This window comes from Globicephala melas, chromosome 2 (assembly GCF_963455315.2).
Source record: "Globicephala melas chromosome 2, mGloMel1.2, whole genome shotgun sequence".
Classification (NCBI taxonomy): Eukaryota; Metazoa; Chordata; class Mammalia; order Artiodactyla; family Delphinidae; genus Globicephala; species Globicephala melas.
Genome location: NC_083315.2, coordinates 60,221,742 through 60,248,657, shown reverse-complemented (window position 1 = coordinate 60,248,657; position 26,916 = coordinate 60,221,742). Strand labels below are relative to the sequence as shown.

The window sequence follows — 26,916 nt, the reverse complement described above, 5'->3', positions numbered from 1 at the left end:
CACAGCAAATTTAAAACTGTCAATCTGTCAGAAACTGTAAGATCACAGAGATGCCTAGGCCCATCCCTTCCTCTCCTCTAACTGAGGATGGGAGTCAAATCACAAAAAGAGAAGTTATTCAAGAATCCCCAGAACCGCTTTAGTGCAGGTTCAACCCAGACTTCACTACTACCACCAGTCACCAGATTAAAAACAACATCACTTTTGTCTATGTGAACTCTAGGCAGATCACTGACTTTTTTAGAAGGAAGGGAAGTGGTGGGAGAGGGCAGGGAGCTGGTGTGAGTCTCTAACAGCTCATTTCCTTTCCCTTTAATATCTTGAGGAACTAGATCCAGAAGAAAAGAAACATGCTCTATTTTTGCTAAGCTCTGCCAGCATCCTTTTTTTATTAGGGTAATAAATGACTTATTTAAAGAACACAAGTGGATAAGTGGACAGGAAACATCAGGTTAAGAAGAAATATTGACTTGATCCAACTTACAAGAGTTGTGCCGACGACGGAAACTTTTGGACTGAGTCAAGGATTCCATGTGCCTGTCCACATAGCTCTTTGAGCACTGCTGCTGGGGAGAGACTGCAACATCTTGGCTCTTCACATCTGTCCTCTTAGGGATGTTCTGAGGGGCACTGCTGGAAGAGGCTGGCTTCTTGACCAACTTGCCCGTGCCATTCTGATTGATACCTACTTGGCACCCAACACCAGAGGGGCCTAATTCTGTCTGATGAAGGTCTCCAAAATGTTGGTTTTCTCCAGGACCTGGTATCTCCAGAATTTTTAATTCCGTTATGTCACCTGCCCTGAAATATACAAAAGAGTCCAAGTCTCAAAACTATAATAGTGATAACAGACATGTAACTGGGATCAAGAGCAACCAGCTACACCTTTGCAGGGCTGCATTTCAATGAGTCATCAGAGGCAAAACCTAGAAAAGGTAGTAGAGCACTTAAAGACAAGGCTCAGCCACTGACATTCAACTGACACAGCACTGGCCTTTAAAGAGACCTATTGTTAAAGGGGAGTTGGGGAGGGGGAGGGATGGAGTGGGAGTTTGGGGTTAGGAGATACAAACTATTAGAATGTATGGACAAGGTCCTACTGTAAACCACAGGGAACTATATTCAGTGTCCTGGGATAGACCATAATGGAGAAGAATATAAAAAAGAATGTATACATATGTATAACCGAGTCACTCTGCTGTACAGCAGAAATTAGCACATTGTAAATCAACTATACTTCAGTAAAAAATATAGAGATCTATTGTTAATCACAAAACTATCATTAACATCTTAGATTTCTAGACTGCTTAATAGTTTTTTTTCATTCATTCACTCACCTGCTCATCCGATAGGTATACACAGAGTACTTACTATATGGTAAGCCCTGTACTAGGAGTGGGGTATATAGCTATGAAAAGCATTACATTCCCACAAGGAACTCACAGTCTAGTCAGCAGAAAATTCAAGTAGGTAATCAAAAGCGTTAAATACTATGACAGACGTTATGTACAGGGGACTAGAGCTCCCCAAAGCAAAATATATGCGAGTCTGGCAGAGATGGATGAAGCACTTAAGCTAAGTCTGGTGGGGGAAGGAAAATAAGAGTTGGCCAAGCAGAGTATGGTAGGGAGCGGGGCATCTTAGGCCAAGGCTCAGAGATTGAGAAAATTTGGGCCATTTGAGGACCTGCAAATGTCACAGTGTTACTAAAGAGTAGAATGCTTATGGAGGGCCATTAGGAGCTAAGGCTGTGGAGGAAATTAGGGATCAGATCATAATCACACTGGATTTTCCTGGTGGCTGTAAGGAAGGTGGAGAAACTAGACGCAGGGTCACCAGTTAGGAGATGAGGCAAGAAATAAGAGGGGATGAACAGGGCAAGTGACAGTGCAAAGAGAGAGGGGAGGACAGAACCAAATAACATTTGGAATCCACAGAATTTGGTAACTAACTGAACATGAGGATGAAGAGAAAGAATTTATTATGACTCCTAAGCTTCTAACTTGGGTGAAAGGTGTCGTTAGTCACTAATTAAGGGTACACCTTGGGAGGAAGAAATCTGCAGATAACATAATGAGCTCAGCTTTGAAAATCTTAAATTTAGGATATTCTGTGGGATATCCACCTGGAAATGACCAGTAGACAATTAAAGTGTATGGAACTCACATAATGGGTCTAAATTAAAGATTTGGGATCTCACTAATGTGTAAGAAGATACCCATAAGACTGTCTAAAGAGAATACAGACTCAGAAAAGAACCACAGATAGAACTTTGACTAACCCCATCTTAGAAACTGAGAAGAAAAGGAATCTGGGGGGGTGGGGTGGGGGAAGGTGTATAAAGGAATGGAGGAATACATGGCAAGAAAACCCAAAGGGTGACAAAGAAACTAAAAGAAGAGGCCATTCCAACAGTTAGGGCACATTTGAATAAGATTAGAATTGAGACACTCCACTGAGTTTGGCACTTGGCAAAAGCTACTTCAGCAAGATGGTAAAGTTGGAAAAAAGACAATGGTGGAGTAGGGAGGGCCTAGAGGGACTAGGCCACAAAGGGAACGAAAGCAGACTACAGTTGACCCTTGAACAACAGTTTGAACTGTGCAGGTCCACTTATACATGGATTTTTTTTTCCCACTAAACACATTCTATAGTACCACATGATCCATGGTTGGTTGAATCTGCAGAGACGGAACCATGGATACTCAGGGTCAAATGTAAAGTTATACCTAGACTGTCGATGGTGCAGGCAGTTGGCGCCCTAACCTCCTCATTTTTCAAGGGTCAACTGTATTTTGCTCTGAAAAGAATTATGAGTACAAAGAGAAGGGAAATGACAGGGCAATACCTAGTGGCAAATGCAAGGTGTGTGTGTAGGGGGGGCAGGGGGGAGTGTTTTTACCATGGGGGAGGCCTGGGAATGTTAGAAAGCAAAGAGAAAAGAGACAGTATAAAGGTTGCAAGTGAGGACACAAAAGAAAAGAAGTAGGGCCTCAAAGGAGATAGAAAAGGATAGCACGTAAAGCATACGTGCGATAAGGTTAGCCCTGAACACAAAGGATATTTCTTCCATGAAGACTTCAGAGGAGATAAGCAATAAGAATGGATACACCTACAGAAAAGGTTACATGTGGATGCTGTTTAGGAAGTCAAGGAAGCTCTTGCCAGACAGTCTCTTTTTTTAAAAAAAAACAAAAAAACATAAGAAAGGGAGGTTTCTGTCAAACTTGTGAAAAGAAGGAAGTGGAGACATCTAAGGTTGAGATCTGTTAGCAAACACTAAGAAAAATACATTCCTGTAGCTAAGAACTTCAGCTACTGGCTACAGTGTGCCTCTGGAGATAAATAATATAAATCTACAAAGAGAGATAGTTACATGGTGGGGTGGGGGGATCAATAAAGACCTTAGATGTAAGAAAGCACAAATAATACAAAACTGAGAAAGGAAATCTGAAACCAGAAAACAGAAATATTATTCTGAATTTGACGCATTTAAATATAATATTGCATGTTTGGCAGAGATAAGAAAAATGTTTCACAAACCCTGAATCAGCTGAAAGCTAATTATGACACAAAGTCTCTGCTGAAACAGTAGAACTATAAGATCTAAGATTGCAAAATCTCACCCCTGATAAGACTCTACTCAAAAGTAGCCCTATGCAAGAGAATACTGGCAATGAGACCTAGGTCAAGCTCCACAGATCACCAGACTGGATTTGGAAGAATCAGGATACTCACCTGAAAGTGACTTCTGGCACAAGGCACTTCACTCCATTGTGGAAAGGCCGGGTGAGAGAAATGGTCTGGCTGACCTGATCCACTGCTGATACTCTTCCCTGATAGACACCCAAGCTATCTCCACAGTTGATGGACACAATACTGCCCAGCCAATCCGCAGCCATGTTTCAGATGTGAGACCGCCGTGGAGAGAAGAAACAATGTAGTGTACCTTGAGAAAAAGATAAATCTTTAATAAAATTCACCAAACATTATACCAGGTCTGTACCAGGTGTTCTTAATAATATATATTCTATCATATCCTTAATTGAGGTAATAAAGCATAAAAAATAAAGCTTTTTTTTTTTTAGTAGGAGTAAGCATACTAATGAATAAGCAATACCATTATATATATAGATCTTACAACTGCTTTAAACCACATGCACTGGATATTTACCTGGACATCATATCACAAAAACTATCACTTGTTTTATAACATTATATATATATATATATTTTTTTTTTTTTTGCGGTACGTGGGCCTCTCACCGTTGTGGCCTCTCCCGTTGCGGAGCACAGGCTCCAGACGCGCAGGCTCAGCAGCCAATGGGCCGCTGGCTAATGGGCTGGCTAATGGGCTCTAGAGCGCAGGCTCAGTAGTTGTGGCGCATGGGCTCAGTAGCTCTGCGGCATGTGGGATCTTCCCAGACTGGGGCACGAACCCGTGTACCCTGCATCGGCAGGCGGACTCTCAACCACTGCGCCACCAGGGAAGCCCATACAACATTATATTTTAATATATCTTCCAGCAGAATGTTTTCAAAGAGAATAAATAAGAAATAATATATAAAAAAATAATGTTGGTAATGTCACAGTAGCTCATATCAGACTAACCCTCTTGCTGATGACAATGAAAAATTGTGGACAAAATTTTTTTTAAAAAAAGCTGACTGAAGGCATTAGAGAACACTACACCTAACTACAGAATAACATTCTTTTCAAGTCCACCAACACATGCTGGGCCTTAAACTAGTATCAAATCATTTCAAAGGACTGAAATCAGACAGAGTATGCTCTTTGTTCATAACAGAATTAAATTTGAAGTTGATAATAAGATATTTCAAATATCCCAAAATATCTGGAAATTAAGCAAGACATTTCTAAATAACCTATGGGTCAAAGAAGAAATCAAAAGGGCAGTTAGAAAACAGTTCAAATTCGGGACTTCCCTGGCAGTCCAGTGGTTAAGACTCTGTGCTTCCACTGCAGGGGGCGTGGGTTCAATCCCTTGTCGGGGAACTAAGATCCTGTACGCCATGCCACGTGGCCAAAAAACAGAAAACAGTTCAAACTCAATGAAAATGAAAATATAACATATCAACATTTATGGGATGCACTTAAAATAGTGTTTGAAGGGAAATTTATATATTTATCTATTTCTAATATAAATGCTTATATTAGAAAAGATGAAAGGTTTAAAACCAATGATTGGGCTTCCCTGGTGGCGCAGTGGTTAAGAATCCGCCTGCCAATGAAGGGGACACGGGTTTGAGCCCTGGTCTGGGAAGATCCCACATGCCGCAGAGCTACTGAGCCCATGCGCCACAACTACTGAGCCTGCGCTCTAGAGCCCATTAGCCACAACTACTGAAGCCCACGCGCCTAGAACCCATACTCCCCAACAAGAGAAGCCACCGCAGTGAGAAGCCTGTGCACCACAATGAAGAGTAGCCCCCACTCGCTGTAACTGAGAAAGCCTGCGTGCAGCAACAAAGACCCAACGTGGCCAAAAAAAAGAGAAAAGAAACAAAAGGGTTGCAACAGAAATGTCATAAAAAATTAAGGCAAGGGCTTCCCTGATGGCGCAGTGGTTGAGAGTCCGCCTGCCGATGCAGGGGACACGGGTTCGTGCCCCGGTCCGGGAAGATCCCACGTGCCGCGGAGCGGAGCCTGTGCTCCGCAACGGAAGAGGCCACAACAGTGAGAGGCCCGCGTACCGCAAAAAAACAAAACAAAACAAAAAAAACATTAAAAATTAAGGCAAAAACACAGAAAGAGATTTATTTAATTCATGTCCATACATACAGGGTACAACTCACAAACAATATATATTACTATAATTCTCCATAGAGGTAATTTTATTATATCAAAATATAATATAGACTATAAAACAAGTATATAAAATATTCAAGGGCTTCCTTGGTGGCGCAGTGGTTGAGAGTCCGCCTGCCAATGCAGGGGACATGGGTTTGTGCCCCGATCCGGGAAGATCCCACATGCCGCGGAGCGGCTAGGCCCGTGGCCCATGGCCTCTGAGCCTGCACGTCCGGAGCCTGTGCTCTGCAACGGGAGAGGCCACAGCAGCAAGAGGCCCATGTACCGCAAAAAAAAAAAAAAAAAAAAAAATGCAAGAATAGGGACTTCCCTGGTGGTGCAGTGGTTAAGAATCCACCTGCCAATGCAGGGGACACGGGTTCAATCCCTGGGCTGGGAAGATCCCACATGACATGGGGGAAGATCCCACAGCTGGCAGAGCAACTAAGCCCGTTCACCACAACTGCTAGAGCCTGAGCTCTAGAGCCTGTGAGCCACAACTACTGAGCCCACACGCCACAACTACTGAAGGCTATGAGCCCTAGAGCCCAGACGCTGCAACTACTGAGCCCACGTGCCACAACTACTGAAGCCCGCATGCTACAACTACTGAGCTCACGCACCTCGAGCCCATGCTCCGCAACAAGAGAAGCCACCACACGAGAAGCTCACAGACTGCAACGAAGAGTAGCCCCCACTCGCCACAACTAGAGAAAGCCCTCACACAGCAAAGACCCAATGCAGCCAAAAAATTTTAAAAAAAAAAATTCAAGAATAATTTTTTAAGTCAACAGAAGAGAATTAAGACAATCTTCTTTGATGACTCAAGCAGCAGAACATAAATATTTTTTAAAATAAAATAACATAGATACTTAATTTAATAACTATATCAGGCTTCATATCCTCCAGTGAAAGAATACAATTATACCTTGCTTTTGTTGTTAAAACAAATGAACGGGGCTTCCCTGGTGGCGCAGTGGTTGGGAGTCCGCCTGCCGATGCAGGGGACACGGGTTCGTGCCCCGGTCTGGGAAGATCCCACATGCCGCGGAGCGGCTGGGCCCGTGAGCCATGGCCGCTGAGCCTTCGCATCCGGAGCCTCTGCTCCGCAACGGGAGAGGCCACAACAGTGAGAGGCCCGCGTACCGCAAAAAAAAAAAAAAAAAAAAAAAAAAACGAACGGTGATGGAATAAATGGATATCCATCAGTAGAAAATGAACACTGACCTAAATCTCATAATTTATATATACATTTACTCAAAATGGGTCATGGACTTAAATGTAAAATGTCAAACTATAAAACTTTTAGGAAAAGCATAAGAGAAGCCTTCAGGATCTAGGGTAAGGCAAAAAGTTCTTAAACTTGATCCATTAAAAGAGAAACCGATCAGATGGACTTCTTGAAAATTAAAAACTTTTGCTCTGCAAGAGGATCCTTGTTAGGAGGATAAAAAAGACAAGTTACAGACTGGCAGAAAATATTTGCAAACTGCATTATCTGACAAGGACAAATGACTAGTATCTAGAATATATAAAGAACTCTCAGGACTTCCCTGGTGGTCCAGTGGCTAAGACTCCGTGTTCCCAATGCAGGGGGTCCGGGTTCAATCCCTAGTCAGGGAACTAGATCCCGCATGCCACAACTAAGAGTTCGCATGCTGCAACTAAAGATCCCTCATGCTGCAACTAAAGATCCCACATGCCACAACTAAAAATCCTGCATGCCGCAACTAAATATCCTGTGTGCTGCAACTAAAGATCCCGCATGTTGCAACAAAGATCCCGTGTGCCACAACTAAGACCCGGCACAGCCAAATAAATAAATAAATAAACATTTTTAAAAAAAGAACTCTCAAAACTCAATGGTAAAAAAACCCCCAAACAATCCAATCCATAATGGGTAAAAGACACAAAATGACGTTTCAACAAAGAAGATATACGGATGGTAAATAAATATATGAAAAGATATTCAACATCATTAACCATTAGGGAAATACAAACTAAAATCACAATGAGATATCACTACATATCCACCAGAATGGCTAAAATGAAAAACAGTAACACCAAGTGCGAGCAAGGATGTGGAAAAACTGGTTTACTCATACACTCACACATTGCTGACAGGACTACTAAATGGTGCAGCCATTCTGGAAAACAATTTGGCAATTTATAAAAAATCTAAACATGCAACTCCTACGTGACCCAGCAACTGCATGACTGGTCATTTATCTCAGAGAAAGGAAGACTTAAGTTCACGTGAAAACCTGTACATGAATGTTCATATCAGGTTTACTCCTAATAGCCTCAAACTGGAACAGCCTAGATGACCTTCCATGTGTGAATAGTGAAACAAACTGTGGTATATTCATGCCAGGGAGAAAAAGTGAAAAAAAAGCCAACCCCAAAAGATTACATCCTGTATGATTCCATTTGTGTAATATTCTTGAAAGAACTATAGAAATGGAGAAGAGATTAGTGGTTCCCAGGGGTGAGGGAAGTGCTGGGAGGCAGGAAGAAAACAGGGATGACTATAAATGAGCAACATGAGGGATCCTTGTAGTAATGGAAACATTCTATATTTGACCATATCAATGTCAATATCCTGGTAGTGATATTGTACTATACTTTTGCAAGACGTCACCAATGGGGAAAAACAGGTAGAGTATATAGAATTTCTATTATTTCTTACAAGTGCATATGAATCTAGTTACCTCAAATAAAAAGGTCAATTTTTTTAAAAAATCAGCGTCTTCCACCACATTAACAAAGTAAATGGGAAATCATGGATGGTCATGTCAATACATGTAGAAAGATAATCTGACAAAATTCAACATCCATCCATGATATAAAAAAGGGGCAGTGGCATCTACAAAACAATTAAAGCTAACATCATACTAATGGTGAAACAATGAATTCTTTCCCCCGCAAGACTGGGACAAGGCAAGAATGTCCACTCTCGCCACTTCTGCTTCTTATTCAACACTATATTTAGGTCCTAGCCAGTGAAATAAAAAAAGAAAAAGAAATAAAAAGCATAAATATTGGAAAGGAAGATGTAAAGTTATCTTTATTTGTAAGCTGTATTATTGACTGTGCATGTAGAAAACCCTAAGGAATGTACCCCCCCAAAATCCTACTAGTATGACTTTAGCAAGATCACAGGATACATGCTCAATATAAAATAAACAACGGTATTTTATATAATAGCAACAAACAACTGAAAATGAAATTTTAAAATACTATTTATAATAGTATTAAAAACCAAAATACTTAGGAATAAATCTAATGAAAAATGGGCAGGACCTCTATGATAAAAACTGAAAGACTGCTGAGAAAAATTAAAAGAAGATCTAAATAAATGGAGAGATGTACCACATTCACAGACTGAAGAGCTTAAAGTTGTCAATTCTCCCCAAGTTGATCTGTGGATCAAATACAAATATTAATAAAAATCCCAGCTGGCCTTTTTGGAGAAACTGAAAAACTGGTCCTAAAATCTATATGGAAATGCAAAATACTTAAAGTAGCCAAAATAATCATATAAAAGAAAAACAGAGGTAGTTGTTTTACACTATCTTCTTTCAAGTTTTACTATAAAGCTATAGAAAATCAGTGTGGTATTGGTGCGAGGATAGACAACTAGATCAACAGAACAGAGTCCAGAAATAGACCTACACACACATGGTCAACTGACTTCTGATCAAGGTACCAAGATAAATCAATGGAAAAATCAAAAAGTATTTTTCAGTAAACGGTGCTAGAACAACTGGATATATATGAGAAAAAAATAACGGTCTAGTCTTATCCCACATAGATACAAAAAAAATAATTTGAAATAAACTATCTAAACATAAAAGCTAAAACTAAAGCTACTGGGAAAACAAAAAAATAGAGTATTTTAGTGACCTTAGGGCAGAGAAAGATTTCTTTAGCCAAAACACAAATAAGTACTAATTATAAAAGAAAAAATCTGATGAATTAGATTTCATCACAATTTTAAAGTCTTGCTCATCAAAAGTCATCATTAAAGAATACAAGTTGGAAGAGGTATAAAAAAGATGCAGGAGACCAGCTGGGAGGCAACTAGAGCAGCCCATTTAAGAGATGGTGGTAAGCTGGCATAGGCAGAAGCAATGAAGATGGAAAGAAGATGACAGATTCAAAACCTATATAGGTGATGGTTTAAATTTGGGGATGATTTAATATAGTAGGTAACAGAAAGGGGGGGGAATCACCATTAAGAAAACAAAAGGTTAATGGAACACACATAATCCCACAGCCTTTATACACATACCATCATATTGTGTAAGAGCAGCAGCAGCTAGCATTTATTGCACACTTACTATGTCTCAGGAACGAGCTAAAACTTTAGGGGCATTCTTTCCTTCAATCATCATGACAACCCTATGAGGCAGCTACCTTACTATCCCATTTTACAGATGGGGAATTTACAACAGAGAGATTATAATGGATATTTTACATACTTGTAACCAGAGCATAAAGGCAGCTTCTTAGTAAAATGGCATATTTTCCATGCTGTACATATTCCACTGCATTCACATATCACAGTTTTTTTCTCAATGGGCATTTAGATAATTCCATTTTTCACAATTATAGTTAGTGCAGCAATGATCAATTTCATTCAGTGCTTGTCTTAAATAATTTTCTCAGGATAGAGCCTCAGTCAGTCAAAAGGTAAAGCCACCTAGCTTTCATTACAATACTCCAGAGCAGAAAACTCTTTTTTTCAAACTAAATTATTTTCCACTTTTTCCCAAACCAAATCATTCTCTGGATGGGTTAAGACAGTCATAAATTTAAAACAAAGGTACTGTAATAAAATATTTAGGAAGGTATTCCATATAATCTAGCCCCATCTCAAAATCATTCCAATGAAGGCTACCTCCCTGGCAGCCAAGCATTTCAAGAAAACTCTCAAATTTATGATGGCAAAAAGATGTTTCTGCCCTCTTCTGTTACAATCACCCCAAAACAAGAAAAGAAAAAAAGAAAAGGTAAGTCACAGTCAAGGAGAACATATTCACAATAGATATATCTGATAAAGAACTTGTATCCAGAATATATAAGGAATGCTTACAAATCAGGAATAAAAAGGAAACACCACATTTTTTTAAAAGTAGGCAAAAGAAGTGATATGAATAGCCAATAAACATATGAAAAGCTGTTCAATTATCATTAATTATCAGAGAAATGTAAATTAAAATACAGACTTCCCTGATCCAGTGGTTAAGACTCCGTGTTCCCAATGCAGGGGACCTGGGTTCGATCCCTGGTCAGGAAACTAGATCTCCCGCACACCGCAACTAAAGATCCCGTAAGCCACAACTAAAGATCCTGCACGTGGCAATGAAGATCCCGCGTGCCACAACTAAGACCTGGTGCAGCCAAATAAATAAATATTAAACACACACACACACACACACACACACACGAGACAACCCAAACATCCATGATGGACGAATGGATAAACAAAACACGCTATACACGTAAAATGGAATATCATTCAGTCTTAAAAAGGAAGTTAGTTCTGATATATGTTACAACACAGATAAACCTTGAAGACATTATACTAAGTGAAATAAGACACAAAAGGACAAATCTTGTATGATTCCACTTATATGAAGAATTTAGAACAGTCAAACTCACAGAGACAGAAAGTAGAACAGTGTTTGCCAGGGGTTGGGGGAGCAGGAAACGGGGTGTTACTATTTAATAGGAACAGAGTTTCAGTTAGGTATGATGAAAAAGTTCTAGAGACAGATGATGGTGATGGTTGCATAACAATGTGAGTGCACCTAATGTCACTGAACTGTACACTTAAAAATGGTTAAAATGATAAATTTTATGTATACTTCACCACAATAAAAAAAAAATTAAATTGGGAAAAAACCAACAGAGGATACTACACCCACTAGTATGGATCAAAATTGAAAGCACCAAATGTGTATGACAATGTGAAGCAACTGGAACTCTCTTACACTGCTGACCGTGTAAAATGATACAAGCACTTTGGAAAAGTTTGGCAGTTTTTTACAATATTAAACACACACCTGTGATCCAAAACTTCATTCCTAGGATTTACACAGGAGAAATAAAAACATATATTCACAAAAAGACTTGTACACACATGTACAAAGTACATTATCACAATATCCGAAAACTGGAAACAAGGAGAAGAGAGGAAACAATGATGGTGTAATTATACAACAGAACACTACTGGACAATAAAAAGGAACAAATTACTTATGCTACAACACAGATGATTTTCAAAAACTGAAAGAAGTCATACAGATACATTTATATGAGTCTATTTATAAGAATTTCTACAAGATGCACTACTTTATAGTGAGAAAAATCAAACGTGTTTGCCTATAGGGTGGAAAACTGACTAGAAAGAGGCACAGAGGCCTCTTTCTGTGCCTCCTGAAATGAAAATGTTCTATGTTTTTACTGATGCAGTAGTTACAAGGATGTACACATCTATCAAAACTCACTGAATTGGGCATTTAACGTCTGTGCATTTTTATTGTATGTAAACCATATCTCAATAAAAAAGGAGGAAAAGTATATGTAGCCAACATAAGCACTATATAATGCCACAGAATATTTAGCCATTCCTCCAATAAGATTAACTTCCTAGCAAGGTTTTCCATAAACGTAAAGATGAAAACTCACACATTGGACAGTTCCTACAAAGATGTCTGTCAGGCATCTCATAAATGCCCAAAATAGAATTTTTGATTTCTTTAGCCCCACACTCAACATCCCCCAATTTGTTCCTTCCCAAGCTTTTCCCATCTTAATAAATGGCACCAATATCCACTACACTGCTTAGGCAAAAAAAGAAATAAAAAAGAGTCAGAAGTCATCCTTGATTCCTTTCTTGTCCTTCATCCCATACTTTCAATTCATCAACAAATCCTATTGTCACCACCTCAAAGATAGGTCTATTTCTCTCCAGCTCCACTACCACCTTCCCAGTCCAAGTCACCATCATCTCGTAATTACAGGAAACCTCTAACTAGTATCTCTGCTTCCACTTCTGCCCCTCCAATTCTTTCTCTACAAAGCAGCCAGAGCAAATTTTAAAATGTAAATCACTTGTCATGATTCTGCTTAATAACTTCCTTTCCATGGACTGTAGGCCCTACATGATCTGATTTCTGCTAACCTCTACAGACAGCTTCATCTCTCACCACTCCCTTCCCCCTGTTCTCCAGACACACTAACCTTCTTACTCTTCCTCAAACATATCAAGTTTGTTCCCTCCAAAACTTTGCACCAGGTATTCTCAGAACACTCTTGCCCCAGCTCTGTGAACAGCTAGTTCTATCTTTTCTTTCTGGTATCTGCTAAAATGTCACCACCCCAAAGAGGCCTTCCCTGGCTATCCAATTTAATGCAGCTACTCCCCATCACTCTCCAACACTTTCTGTTATGATTCCAAAATGACTCACCATATGAATTATCTTATTTGTTTATGTTGCATGTGTTACCCCACTAGAATGTAAGCTCCACCAGGGCAAGGGACCTTGTCTGTTTTGTTCTGCCTAGAATGGAAGAGGAAGTCAATAAATATTAATCCAATCAATGAATGAATTAGATATAATAAATCTGACAGAGGTTAATCACTCAAAATCTAGAGTATCTAAATACTCTAGATTTAAATGCCTTGGCTCTCCTTGGAAATGGTTCTAAAAATACAATATCCCTAAGCATATCCTATGCAAAATCCTATGTAAGATATGAAATCTAACACTGCCCTACACACAGAAGGAAGTCAGCAAACAGCAGATGAGTATATAAACATAACATACAACACTAAGTATAAAATGAAACACTGGCTTAGTGTTTCCCATGAAAAATAGAAAAGAAATAGAATACCGTTTTAAACAGTTTTCAAATATTAATTTCAGAAATATACCTACAGAAAACAGAGTCTAAAAAAGGAAAAATAGCTATATATATATATATATATATATATATATATACACACATATATTTAAAGGAGCAAAAAAGGCACTCCTGTGGTTAAAAAAAAAAGTATGTCTCATTAGAAATACAAAAACCTAAAGACAAACTCAGGTAGTTCTGTAGTATTTAACTGAGCAAGTATCACAAAACTGTGTTGACAGAACAGAAAATAAAAGAAACAATGCATTAGCAGGCTCATCCATCAATTTTTTTTTACATTTTATTATAGAAAATTTCAAACATATCCAAACATAGACAGAACAGCATAATGATCCCCACATACCCATCACTGAGTTGCAACAGCTATCAATATATCTCAAAGAATTTAAGAGATCAGGTGAACTTCTAATGCAACACAATTTCAACACTGATGATGGTAAAAGGCACATAAAACACATGTTTTATGCTTATTTTCCCCTTCCTGATTGGCCTTTGTCTACTTAATGTCACAAAAGTATGGAGTTCCTTTCCTATCATCTATATTCCATCATAATCCTACTCTGATGCTTATTTTATTTTTGCCTTTTTCTTTTTTTTGGCCGCACCTCACAGCATGCCAGATCTTAGTTCCCCCACCAGGGATCAAACCCGTGCCCGCTGCAGTGGAAGTGCGGATTCTTAACCACTGGACCGCCAGGGAAGTCCCTGATGCTTATTTTAGATAGATGCAGAATGAAGAGCTGTAATAAGAATTTTAGAAATACCAGAAATTAATCAGATGTGAAAAGACTCTTTACTTCTTCATTCAACATATATCTTTAAGACACTGATATTAAACATTCAAGTTTATATTATGTTAATAATAACTAAATAGAATTTTAATAGTTTTAAAGAAAATTCCTTTATTAAATGAAAACAGTAAATCTAAAACAAGTGGAGGGGCTTCCCTGGTGGCGCAGTGGTTGGGAATCTGCCTGCCAACACAGGAGACACAGGTTTGAGCCCTGGTCTGGGAAGATACCACGTGCCACGGAGCTACTAGGCCCGTGCGCCACAACTACTGAGCTTGCGTGCCTAGAGCCCATACTCCACAACGGGAGAGGCCACTGCAATGAGAAGCTCGCACACCGCAGCAAAGAGTGGCCCCTGCTTGCCACAGCTAGAGAAGGCCCGCATTCTGCAGTGAAGACCCAACACAGCCAAAAATTAATTGAATATATAAACAAATAAATAAAACAAGTGGAATGCCAACATCTGGGTTTCTAATCAGATGAACACACTAAGCGAGGAGGCTTCATCAATTACAGGGCTAACACCTTCATGTCAAAAGAAGAGCTACCACTGAAGATGATCTAGGAGCTACAAACAGACCAATCTTTTTCTTTTTTTGGACACACTGCGTGGCTTGCGGATTTTTAGTGACCGGACCAGTGATCGAACCCTCGCCCTCAGCAGTTAAAGTGCAGAGTCCTAACCACTGGACCACCAGGGAATTCCCAAGCAGACCAATCTTTGTTTTTTATCTTCTACTTTTCTATCATGGTATTACACAGATAGTAAGTCTACATATTTTAAGTTTACAGCTCAATGAATTTTTACATATTAATTTACCCAAATAACCACCACTCAATCAAGACACAATATTTTGAACACTCCAGAAGATTCCACTGTGTTCCCACAAAGGCAGCCATTATTCTGATATCTACCACAAAAGATTCATTTAGCCTGTTTTTGAACTTCATACAAATGGAATCATAAAGGTTCTCTTTTAAAGTGTCTGGATTCTTTTGCTCAATATTACATCTGTGAGATTCATCACCATGTAGTATTCTATTATATAACTATGCCTCAGTATATTTATCCATTCTACTGCTGATAGACAGTTGGATTATTTCCAGTTTGGGGGCTATTATGAATAAAAAATTAAACATTTTTGTATATGTCTTTGTGGTGGACAAATGTACCCATTTATGCTGGGCATACCACACACAGAAGTAGATATGGGATGATTTTGCTCAAATGCTATCAGGATTTCCAGACTACCGAATGCCACACTATGAGACTTTACTGAATCATTTCTCTTGTAACGTTAAGTCAGGTAGACCTAAATGGTCTTCCACCCATTATGCAACTGGGGTAGTTGCCAAAATGATTCAAAGACAACTTGCCAATAACAGACCTACAAACTTCCATCTCATCTGCCACATCACACAGAACTCACAGCACTCAGATCCAAGAAGCAATCCCTTGGTCTGCTAAGGACAATTAAATCAACAGTTACGGATGAGTGGTTAGTTACGGATTTCTGAAAAACTAGGTATTTTTCCACACATCTATGTAGAAAGGTGTTTGTAGAATCAAAAGCTTGTGAATGGCAGAGATCTGAAAAGAAAACATCTAGTACAACCCTAGTACTAGGCCCCTATCTTCCACAAAAGGCAACATAGTGAAAAGGGCACGGACTTCTGAAGTCAGACATTACAGGCCAGAATTACAAGCAAATTATCCTAATCTGAGTCTCAATCGTCTCAACTATAAAATGGGAATTACAGTTGACCCTGAACAACATGGGCTTGAATGGCACAAGGCCACTTAAACGCCAATTTTCTTTACTAAATACTACAGTACTACACGATGGGCAGTTGGTTGAATCTGAGATGCAGAACCGCAGATACAGAAGAACCAGGTATATGGAGGGCCAACTATAGATTATACTCGAATTTTCAACTTTGCAGAGGGTTGGTGGCCCAATAGTTCAAGAGTCAACTGTATGCCAATTATACCACCACCTCACAGAACCATTGTGAAGATTAAATGAGATAATCTATACAATTTCTACGATACAGCAAATTTTATTTCAAATGTCTCTGTTTTTTTTTTTTTTGGGCGCAGCATGCAGCATCTTAGTTCCCTGACCAGGGATCAAACCTGTGCCCCCTGCAGTGGAAGCGCAGAGTCTTAACCACTGGACCACCAAGGGAAGTCCCTCAGATACCTCCTTTTCACAGAAAGAATACTGGCCAGATAGGGGATTCGAGTTATGGTCCTAGAAAATCATACTGTGAGGGCCCCTCCCATCACACCTGAACAAAACTACAAATTGGAATACACATATCCTTAGGGGTACACAAAGATATGCAAGCAAGGGAATCCATTTCCACCTTACTCTTTCATAAACCTGATCTGCCTAGATAACTGGATTATCAAATAACGTTTTCAGGCACAAAATTTATTATTTTAAAACAGGGGTCAGAAAACTACGGCCCACGTACCAAATCTGGCCCACTACCAATAAAGGTGTATTGGAACACAACCACGCACAGCTGTTTGCTTATGGTCTGTGGCTGTTTTTGCACTACAATGGGAGAACTTAGTAGTACTGACAGAGACCACATGGCCCACAAAGCCTACCACCAGGTCCTTTGCAGAAAAACTTTGCTGACTCCTGTTTTAGGATAAAATTCTGTGGGATAAATAGAATGGATACAAGTTCAAAAAGGAAAAGGAAAAATATGAAATGGACATTCCCAGAAGGATACAATTACCAAAACTGACTCAAAAAGTAACAGAAAATCCAGATAGACCTATACCAAGTAAAGACACTGATTTAGTAATTCCAAATCTTCCTACAAAGAAAAGCCCAGGCCCAGAGGACTTCACTGGTAAATTCTATAAAACACATAGAAAGAAATAATTAACAATTCTACATAAACTCTTTTAGAAAACAGAAGAAGAGGAACATTGCCCAACTCACTTTATGAGGGTAATTTTACTCTAATACTAAGGCCAGCCAAAGATATCATAAGAAAAGGAAACTTCAGACCAATATCCCTCATGAAAATAGAGATGTTCACAAAAATTCTTTTTTTTTAACATCTTTATTGGGGTATAATTGCTTTACAATGGTGTGTTAGTTTCTGCTTTATAACAAAGTGAATCAGTTATACATATACATATGTTCCCATATCTTTTCCCTCTTGAATCTTCCTCCCTCCCACCCTCCCTATCCCACCCCTCCAGGCGGTCACAAAGCACCGAGCTGATATCCCTGTGCTATGCAACAAAAATTCTTAATACTAGCAAATTGAATTCAGCAACATATAAAAAGTATTATATACCACGACTCAATGGGATTCATTCCAGGAACACAAGATTGGCTTAACATCTGAAAATCAAGTAATGTAAGACACCATTTATACATATCCATATCCTAGAGGGCTTTTTTAATATAAAAAAAGGTTATCTGAGGATTTCCCTGGTGGTCCAGTGGTTAAGACTCCACGCTCCCAATGCAGGGGGCCCGGGTTCGATCCCTGGTCAGGGAACTGGATCCCGCATGCCACAACCAAGAGCCCGCACGCCACAACTAAAGATCATGCATGCCGCAATGAAGATCCTGCGTGCCGCAACTAAGACCCAGCACAGCCAAATAAATAAATATTTTAAAAAATAAATATATCTGTATATTTTAAAAACATCAACTTGCTATTACATTTAGAAACTTTGTATTTATTTTTTAAAAGTCAATATTTACAACCTGTCAGAAATTACATCGTAGGGACTTCACTGGTGGCGCAGTGGTTAAGAATCTGCCTGCCAATGCTGGGTTCGATCCCTGGTCCGGGAAGATCCCACATGCCACAGAGCACTAAGCCTGTACGCCACAACTACTGAGCCTGCACTCTAGAGCCTGCAAGCCACAACTACTGAGTCCATGTGTCATAACTACTGAAGCCCGTGTGCCTAGAGCCCATGCTCCACAATGAGAAGCCCCCACAATGAGAAGCCCCCACAATGAGAAGCCCACACACCACAACGAAGAGTAGCCCCCACTCGCCACAACTAGAGAAAGCCCACGCACAGCAACAAAGACCCAACGCAGCCATAAATAAATAAGTTTTAAAAAGAAAAAAAAATAATTTACATCCTAAACTATTTAAAATTAAATATTTAAACTACTTAAATTTCTGATGACCCTTCCATTTCATTAGACTGCACTGGGCAAATCTTGAGAATACCCAGATGATACTTTCTCTCTTCACTTCATAAAGGCAACAAATTGATAAGCACACTCTCTAGATAAGCCTTCAAATACACACTGTGTATAAAGAAAGTGACAGAGCCTCAACACTGATCACCAAAATCCCAGCTGTAAGTTGTGCCCACAAATCAAATCCCTACAGACATAGATGCTCAAAGTCATGATGTCATCTAATTTTACCACTATATGGCAAATCCCCCCCCCCATCTCACCCACCAGGTCATCGGAAAAGACTCAAACACCTTGCCAAAATTCGGACGCATTATCACTATGGATACTGCCCTCCTTTGAGATACTGATATGAATGTCCTGTCCTGTTGTTCTGGTGAAGAGCTCTAGTAACCCTGCTCCTCTGGTTGATAAGAAGAGAAAAATGACATATTTTCCACCTTGCATTACTTACAGAATCTCAGGAATCTCAAGAATCTTAATTAAACATTTTCTAGTCCAATGTTTTTCAAACTACAGGTCTTTAGAAGTCAGACCCATTACAGGTCAGAGTCAATTTAGTGAGTTGCAATCAACTTTTTTTTTCTTTTAATGAAATAGAAAATGTCAGAGGGCATCGTATATAGAAAGGGTAAACTTTTGTTTCCTGTGTGTGTACACACTCTGTGCATGCAGGGGTCACCCAGGGTCAGCATGTAAAATACATTAACTGTGGGTCACAGGTCAAAAAGTTTGCGAGACACTCTGCTAGTCCCACAGCCCTGACCCCTCAAGAAAGCTCCACCAGAAACTTCTTAGCAATTAAAAAGTTATGTTATTGGGTGGGTGGGGGATGAACTGGGAGATTGGGATTGACATACATACACTAATATGTATAAAGTAGATAACTAATAAGAACCTGGTGTATAAAATAAAATTCAAAAAGAAAATTTTTTTGTTATGTTATTTGTAACCATCTCCGTTTTATACAGAGAAACCAAAATATAAGAATTCTGTGTTCAGTACCCTTTATCTGTCATTCATAAAAAAAAGCCTAGAATCCATCTGAGGTTTCCAGTTGAAACAGTGACCTGCTTAGGGACAGTCACTTACGTTTTGATGGGACTGAGACAGATCGCAGACTGAAATCAGTTTAGCCTGTGGCTAGGGAAGAGAACAAAAACCATTCTGGGTCTCGAGTTCCTCACCTGTAACCACAGGAGAGGACTGTTAAGACTCCTAGCTCCAGAATTGGGAGGTTTACTGACAACCACCTGGCCAAGCAGGTGAAGACTATGCCTCCCACACACCAAAACACTTGAACTTGAACCATTCAACAAGTCAATTACTGATCAAGTCAACTAATATCGCACAAAGACTACCGATAATAAGAAGCTAAGACTTAACACGAACTGCAGTAAACAATCAAGGGGAAGTCCCCAGGATTCAGCAGAAGCTGCACCCTAGCAGGTATCATTATTTCTCAGCCACCCTTCCCTCTCAGAGTCCAGTTCACCTCTGTCCTCCAGCTATCAGTCATGGATGTGGCACTCGCGCTCTTCCCTGCCACCGTACTTCATTGTGCAAAAGTAAACTGAAGCAGGGAGCAATGAGTGGGCGGGCTGCAGGAACCATCAGCAAGACTAAACTAAGAGGCTAGGCGGCTAATGCCTCACACCTCCCACAATTCCTCTACTATTTAAAATCCCGCTCCCCTCGGCCTCCACCTCAAACCATACCCCAGAGGCAAGCCTTAGTAATGGGGCCCCTGCGCACCCGAAGCGGCCCCCAGCTCGTGCCCGCCTCTAAAAAGGTCTGCAAGGCCTGGAACCACGAAGCCTAAAAGCAAACCCTCCTGGCAACCCCGGAAGCCCCCTCCCACGAGCGCCCACTAGTCACCCGCCTGCCCCTCGCTCCCACCTCCACGCCGCCGGGCCTGCGCCTCCTGCGCACACCACACCAACACGGCCCTGAAACACCGCAGGACCCAGAGACCACGGGGCTTCTTCACATCCACCCCGACAGCCGCGGCCGCCGCCGGAAGCGCCCGCGACCCCACGCCGCCGCCATGAGGTCACTTCCGGCGCGACGCCTCGGAACCTGGAGGGCCGGCCGCTGAGGGGCGGGACGCCCGAGAAATTTGAGAGTTTGGGAAGAGCACTACTAGGGTCAACTCTATGGCCTTCCAGAACCGCACCTGTTCTCCATTTTGCATTCCCCGCCTTCTTATATCGGGGGGAGTCTGGGTTCGAGCTGGAGTCCTGTCCCCCGTCCTCGGCTCAGATTCCCGGGGAGCTCCCCTCTCTCGCGTAGGAAAAGCTCCGGCTTTCCCTCCAGTCCCTCTTGGGCTAATAGCCGAACCAGCGCGGAAGACTTCGGCGTGGAGGGCGCCTGGTCACGTGGCCCCCATCCTTGATCAGTTGCAGCTGTGGGGTGCAATTAGTAGGCCCCCGTGATGGATTAAAGGAAACAAAAAATTCCCTTCGTGGTTGGTCTTCAAAGTTTATCAGCTTCAGCTCGTTTTTGGCCTAGTGTCAGCCAGTCTGAGCTTGGCTGCATTCCACCATCCCCACCCCCAGTACTCCGTACACAGGAAAGTGCCACTCTCCTTCCCGTGGCATTTTAGAGTCTTGGTAGTCTTGATTTTGAAAAGAGCAGGCGTTTAGGGCCAAGACAGTGTAATGAGGAATTTTGGAGTTTGAGTTTGCAAGGTTATCTTGAAGCAAGTTGCAAGGTTATCTTGAAGCCTGACACCTGGTTTAGGAACCACGGCTTGGTCAGGCAGCATACAGTAAGGCCGTGGTTCCAAATCTGGCTCTGCAAAATCAGTTTAAGAACTTTAAAATTTTTTTCTCTTTTCAGGAACTCTCCCTTCCCTTCCTCCATCAGTAGAGATTCCATTTTAGTAGGTCGGGGGGGGGGCGTGGCATCTATTATTTTAAAGGTTCCTTCCAGTCAATTCTTAGCACACCCCAGGTTTGGGAACCATTGGTGTATCAGACTCAGAGTTGAATCCTTGCTCTACCTTTTCTTTTTAGTTATTATTATTTTACAAACGAGCTGTGCAACTCTGGAGATAATAGCTGACAAAGTTGCTGTGAAATTAAATGATATAATGTGCACCTGAGCATGATTGATAGTCCAAAAAAAAGGTGGTTAATTCTCTTATGCCTCCCTTTGGTTCTATGGTTCTATAGTCCACTCCAAATGATTTTTTAAACTCACAGGAGAGATTGGAAATCTTCAAGATGGCAGAGGAGTAAGACGTGGAGATGACCTTCCTCCCCACAAATACATAAGAAATATACCTACATGTGGAACAACTCCTACAGAACACCTACTAAACGCTGGTGGAAGACCTCAGACTTCCCAAAAGATATATATTTTTTTCCTTTTTCTCTTTTTCTGAGTGTGTATGTGTATGCTTCTCTGTGTGATTTTGTCTGTATAGCTTTGCTTTTACCATATGTCCTAGGGTTCTGTCTTTTTTTTTTTTAGTACAGTTTTTAGCACTTGTTATTGTAAGGAACGGCACCAAGAAACGGAGGAGAGCTTAAACAAGCTTTATTTGGGAACACTCCCAGGCGAGGTTCACCGGTCCGAGAAAAAGGGGCAGAGAAGTCGCACCCGGGTGTGGGCGCGAACAAAATTTATAGGGGAAGAAGGGAAAGGGGTGTGGTGAATCCAGGAGGGCGCAGGTTATTCCTTATTTGGTGGTCTCTTCGGGTATCGTGGCAATATCCGGTGCCAGTTGCATCAGTCTTGGGACCGTTAGTCCCGCCCCTCGAAAGGCGGGAAGGCTGGGCCGGGTGGAAAGTCTCCAGGTCAGTTTCTGGAACTGGGTGGTCCGGAAAGTTTCGGTCTGATGCAACCTGTGTATCTGATTGCGTTCCCCTGCCTCGGGCCAGTTGGCCTTACAGTTATCATTGGTGGATTTGGTTGGTTACCCTCTTCTTTTTTTTTTATTACTTTTTAATTTTTAATAATTTTTTATTTTAATAGCTATATTTTCTTTTTCTGTCTTTCTTTTTTTCTCCCTTTTCTTATGAGCCATGTGGCTGACAAGGTCTTGGTGCTCTGGCCGGGTGTCAGGCCCGTGCCTCTGAGGTGGGAGAGCCAAGTTCAGGACATTGGTCCACCAGAGACCTCCTGGCTCCAAGTAATATCAAAAGGCAAAATCTCTCCCAGAGATCACCATCTCAACGCTAAGACCCAGCTCCACTCAAGGACCAGCAAGCTACAGTGCTGGACACCTTATGCCAGACAACTAGAAAGACAGGAACACAACCCCACCCATTAGCAGAGAGGTTGCCTAAAATCATAATAAGGTCACAGGCACCCCAAAACACACCACCGGACGCAGTCCTGCTGACCAGAAAGACAAGATCCAGCCTCATCCATCAGAATACAGGCACTACTTCCCTCCACCAGGAAGCCTACACAACCCACTGAACCAACCTTAGCCACTGGGTGCAGACACCAAAAACAACAGGAACTACGAACCTGCAGCCTGCAAAAAGGAGACCCCCAAACACAGTAAGTTAAGCAAAATGAGAAGACAGAGAAACACACAGCAGATGAAGGAACAAGGTAAAAATCCACCAGACCAAACAAATGAAGAGTAAATAGGCAGTCTACCTGAAAAAGAATTCAGAATAATGATAGTAAAGATGATCCAAAATCTTGGGAATAGAATGGGGAAAATTCAAGAAACGTTTAACAAGGACCTAGAAGAACCAAAGAGCAAACAAACAATGATGAACAACACAGTAAATGAAATTAAAAGTTCTCTAGAAGGAATCAATAGCAGAATAACTGAGGCAGAAGAACGGATAAGTGACCTGGAAGATAAAATAGTGGAAATAACTGCTGCAGAGCAGAATAAAGAAAAAAGAATGAAAAGAATTGAGGACAGTCTCAGAGACATCTGGGACAACATTAAATGCACCAACATTCGAATTATAGGGATCCCAGAAGAAAAGGAGAAAAAGAAAGGGACTGAGAAAATATTTGAAGAGATTATAGTTGAAAACTTTGCTAATATGGGAAAGGAAATAGTCAATCAAGTCCAGGAAGTGCAGAGAGTCCCATACAGGATAAATCCAAGGAGAAACATGGCAAGACATATTAATCAAACTATCAAAAATTAAATACAAAGAAAAAATATTAAAAGCAGCAAGGAAAAAACAACAAGTAACACACAAGGGGCTCCCCATTAGGTTAATAGCTGATCTTTCAGCAGGAACTCTACAAGCCAGAAGGGAGTGGCAGGACATATTTAAAGTGATGAAAGGGAAAAACCTACAACCAACATTACTCTGCCCAGCAAGGATCTCATTCAGATTCAATGGAGAAATTAAAACCTTTACAGACAAGCAAAAGCTAAGAGAATTCAGCACCACCAAACCAGCTTTACAACAAATGCTAAAGGAACTTCTCTAGGCAGGAAACACAAGGGAAGGAAAAGACCTACAATAACAAACCCAAAACAATTAAGAAAATGGTAATAGGAACATACATATCGATAATTACCTTAAATGTAAATGGATTAAATGCTCCAACCAAAAGACATAGACTGGCTGAATGGATACAAAAATAAGACCCGTATATATGCTGTCTACAAGAGACCCACTTCAGACCTAGGGACACATGCAGACTGAAAGTGAGGGGATGGAAAAAGATATTCCATGCAAACGGAAATCAAAAGAAAGCTGGAGTAGCAATTCTCATATCAGACAAAATAGACTTTAAAATAGAGACTATTACAAGAGACAAAGAAGGACACTACATAATGATCCAAGAAGACGATATAACAATTGTAAATATGCACCCAACATAGGAGCACCTCAATACATAAGGCAAATGCTCACAGCCATAAAAGGGGAAATTGACAGTAACACAATCATAGTAGGGGACTTTAACACCCCACTTTCACCAATGGACAGATCAACCAAAATGAAAATAAATAAGGAAACACAAGCTTTAAATGACACATTAAACAAGATGGACTTAATTGATATTTATAGGACATTCAATCCAAAAACAACAGAATACACTTTCTTCTCAAGTGCTCATGGAACATTCTCCAGTATAGGTCATATTTGGGTCACAAATCAAGCCTTGGTAAATTTAAGAAAATTGAAATCGTATCAAGTATCTTTTCGAACAACAACACTATGAGACTAAATATCAATTACAGAAAAAAATCTGTAAAAAATACAAACACATGGAGGCTAAACAATACACTACTAAATAACCAAGAGGTCACTGAAGAAATCAAAGAGGAAATTTAAAAATACCTAGAAACAAATGACAATGAAAAGACGACAAACCAAAACCTATGGGATGCAGCAAAAGCAGTTCTAAGAGGGAAGTTTATAGCAATACAATCCTACCTCAAGAAACATCTCAGATAAATAACCTAAAGCAATTACACCTAAAGCAATTAGAGAAAGAACAAAAAAACTCCAAAGTTAGCAGAAGGAAAGAAATTATAAAGATCAGTTCAGAAATAAATGAAAAAGAAATGAAGGAAACAATAGCAAAGATCAATAAAACTAAAAGCTGGTTCTTTGAGAAGATAAACAAAGTTCATAAACCATTAGCCAGACTCATTATGAAAAAAATGGAGAAGACTCAAATCAATAGAATTAGAAATGAAAAAGGAGAAGTAACCACTGACACTGCAGAAATACAAAGGATCATGAGAGATTACTAAAAGCAACTACATGCCAATAAAATGGACAACCTGGAAGAAATGGACAAATTCTTAGAAAAGCACAACCTTCTGAGACTGAACCAGGAAGGAATAAAAAATATAAACAGACCAATCACAAGCACTGAAATTGAGACTGTGATTAAAAATCTTCCAACAAACAAAAACCCAGGACCGGATGGCTTCACAGACGAATTCTATCAAACATTTAGAGAAGACCTAACACCTATCCTTCTCAAACTCTTCCAAAATATAGCAGAGGGAGGAACACTCCCAAATTCATTCTACGAGGCCACCATCACCCTGATACCAAAACCAGACAAAAATGTCACAAAGAAAGAAAACTACAGACCAATATCACTTATGAACATAGATGCAAAAATCCTCAATAAAATACTAACAAACAGAATCCAACAACACATTAAAAGGATCAGATAACATGAACAAGTGGGGTTTATCCCAGGAATGCAAGGATTCTTCAATATACGCAAATCAATCAATGTGATAAACCATATTAACAAACTGAAGGAGAAAAACCATATGATCATCTCAATAGATGCAGAAAAAGCTTTTGACAAAATTCAACACCCATTTATGATAAAAACCCTCCAGAAAGTAGGCATAGAGGGAACTTACCTCAACATAATAAAGGCCATATATGACAAACCCACAGCCAACCTCGTTGTCAATGGTGAAAAACTGAAACCATTTCCTCTAAGATCAGGAAGAAGACAAGGTTGTCCACTCTCACCACTATTATTCAACATAGTTTTGGAAGTTTTAGCCACAGCAATCAGAGAAGAAAAAGAAATAAAAGGAATCCAAATCAGAAAAGAATAAGTAAAGTTGTCACTGTTTGCAGATAACATGATACTATACATAGAGAATCCTAAAAATGCCACCAGAAAACTACTAGAACTAATCAATGAATTTGGTAAAGTTACAGGATACAAAATTAATGCACAGAAATCTCTTGCATTCCTATACACTAATGATGAAAAACCTGAAAGAGAAATTAAGGATACACTCCCATTTACCACTGCAACAAAAAGAATTAAATACCTAGGAATAAACCTACCTAGGAAGACAAAAGACCTGTATGCAGAAAACTATAAGACACTGATGAAAGAAATTAATGATGATACCAACAGATGGAGAGATATACCATGTTCTTGGATTGGAAGACTCAATATTGTGAAAATGACTATACTACCCAAAGCAATGTACAGATTCAATGCAATCTCTATCAAATTACCAATGGCATTTTTTATGAAACTAGAACAAATAATCATAAAATTTGTATGGAGACAAAAAAGACCCTGAATAGCCAAAGCAGTCTTGAGGGAAAAAAACGGAGCTGGAAGAATTAGACTCCCTGACTTCAGAGTATTCTACAAAGCTACAGTAATCAAGACTGGTACTGGCACAAAAACAGAAACATAGATCAATGGAACAGGATAGAAAGCCCAGAGATAAACCCACGCAC

The 26,916-nt window shown here is 40.1% G+C and overlaps 1 protein-coding gene across 2 annotated transcripts in view; it reads right to left on the bottom strand.

The window, feature by feature from the left end:
* Positions 1 to 20,775, bottom strand: part of EDC3 (enhancer of mRNA decapping 3) — a 52,188-nt gene extending 31,413 nt beyond the window's left edge. The window contains exons 1-4 of one of the 2 annotated variants that reach the window (XM_030874990.2): positions 20,636 to 20,775; positions 19,829 to 19,923; positions 3,739 to 3,949; positions 485 to 801 (exon numbers count right to left, since the gene is read on the bottom strand). In XM_030874990.2, coding sequence (XP_030730850.1) covers positions 485 to 801; positions 3,739 to 3,902 — 481 coding nt within the window. In that variant the 5' untranslated portion in view covers positions 3,903 to 3,949; positions 19,829 to 19,923; positions 20,636 to 20,775. The remainder of the gene's footprint in view (positions 1 to 484; positions 802 to 3,738; positions 3,950 to 19,828; positions 19,924 to 20,635) is intronic. The other variant, XM_030874989.2, reaches the window with a different exon arrangement.
* Between the last annotated feature and the right edge of the window lie 6,141 nt (positions 20,776 to 26,916).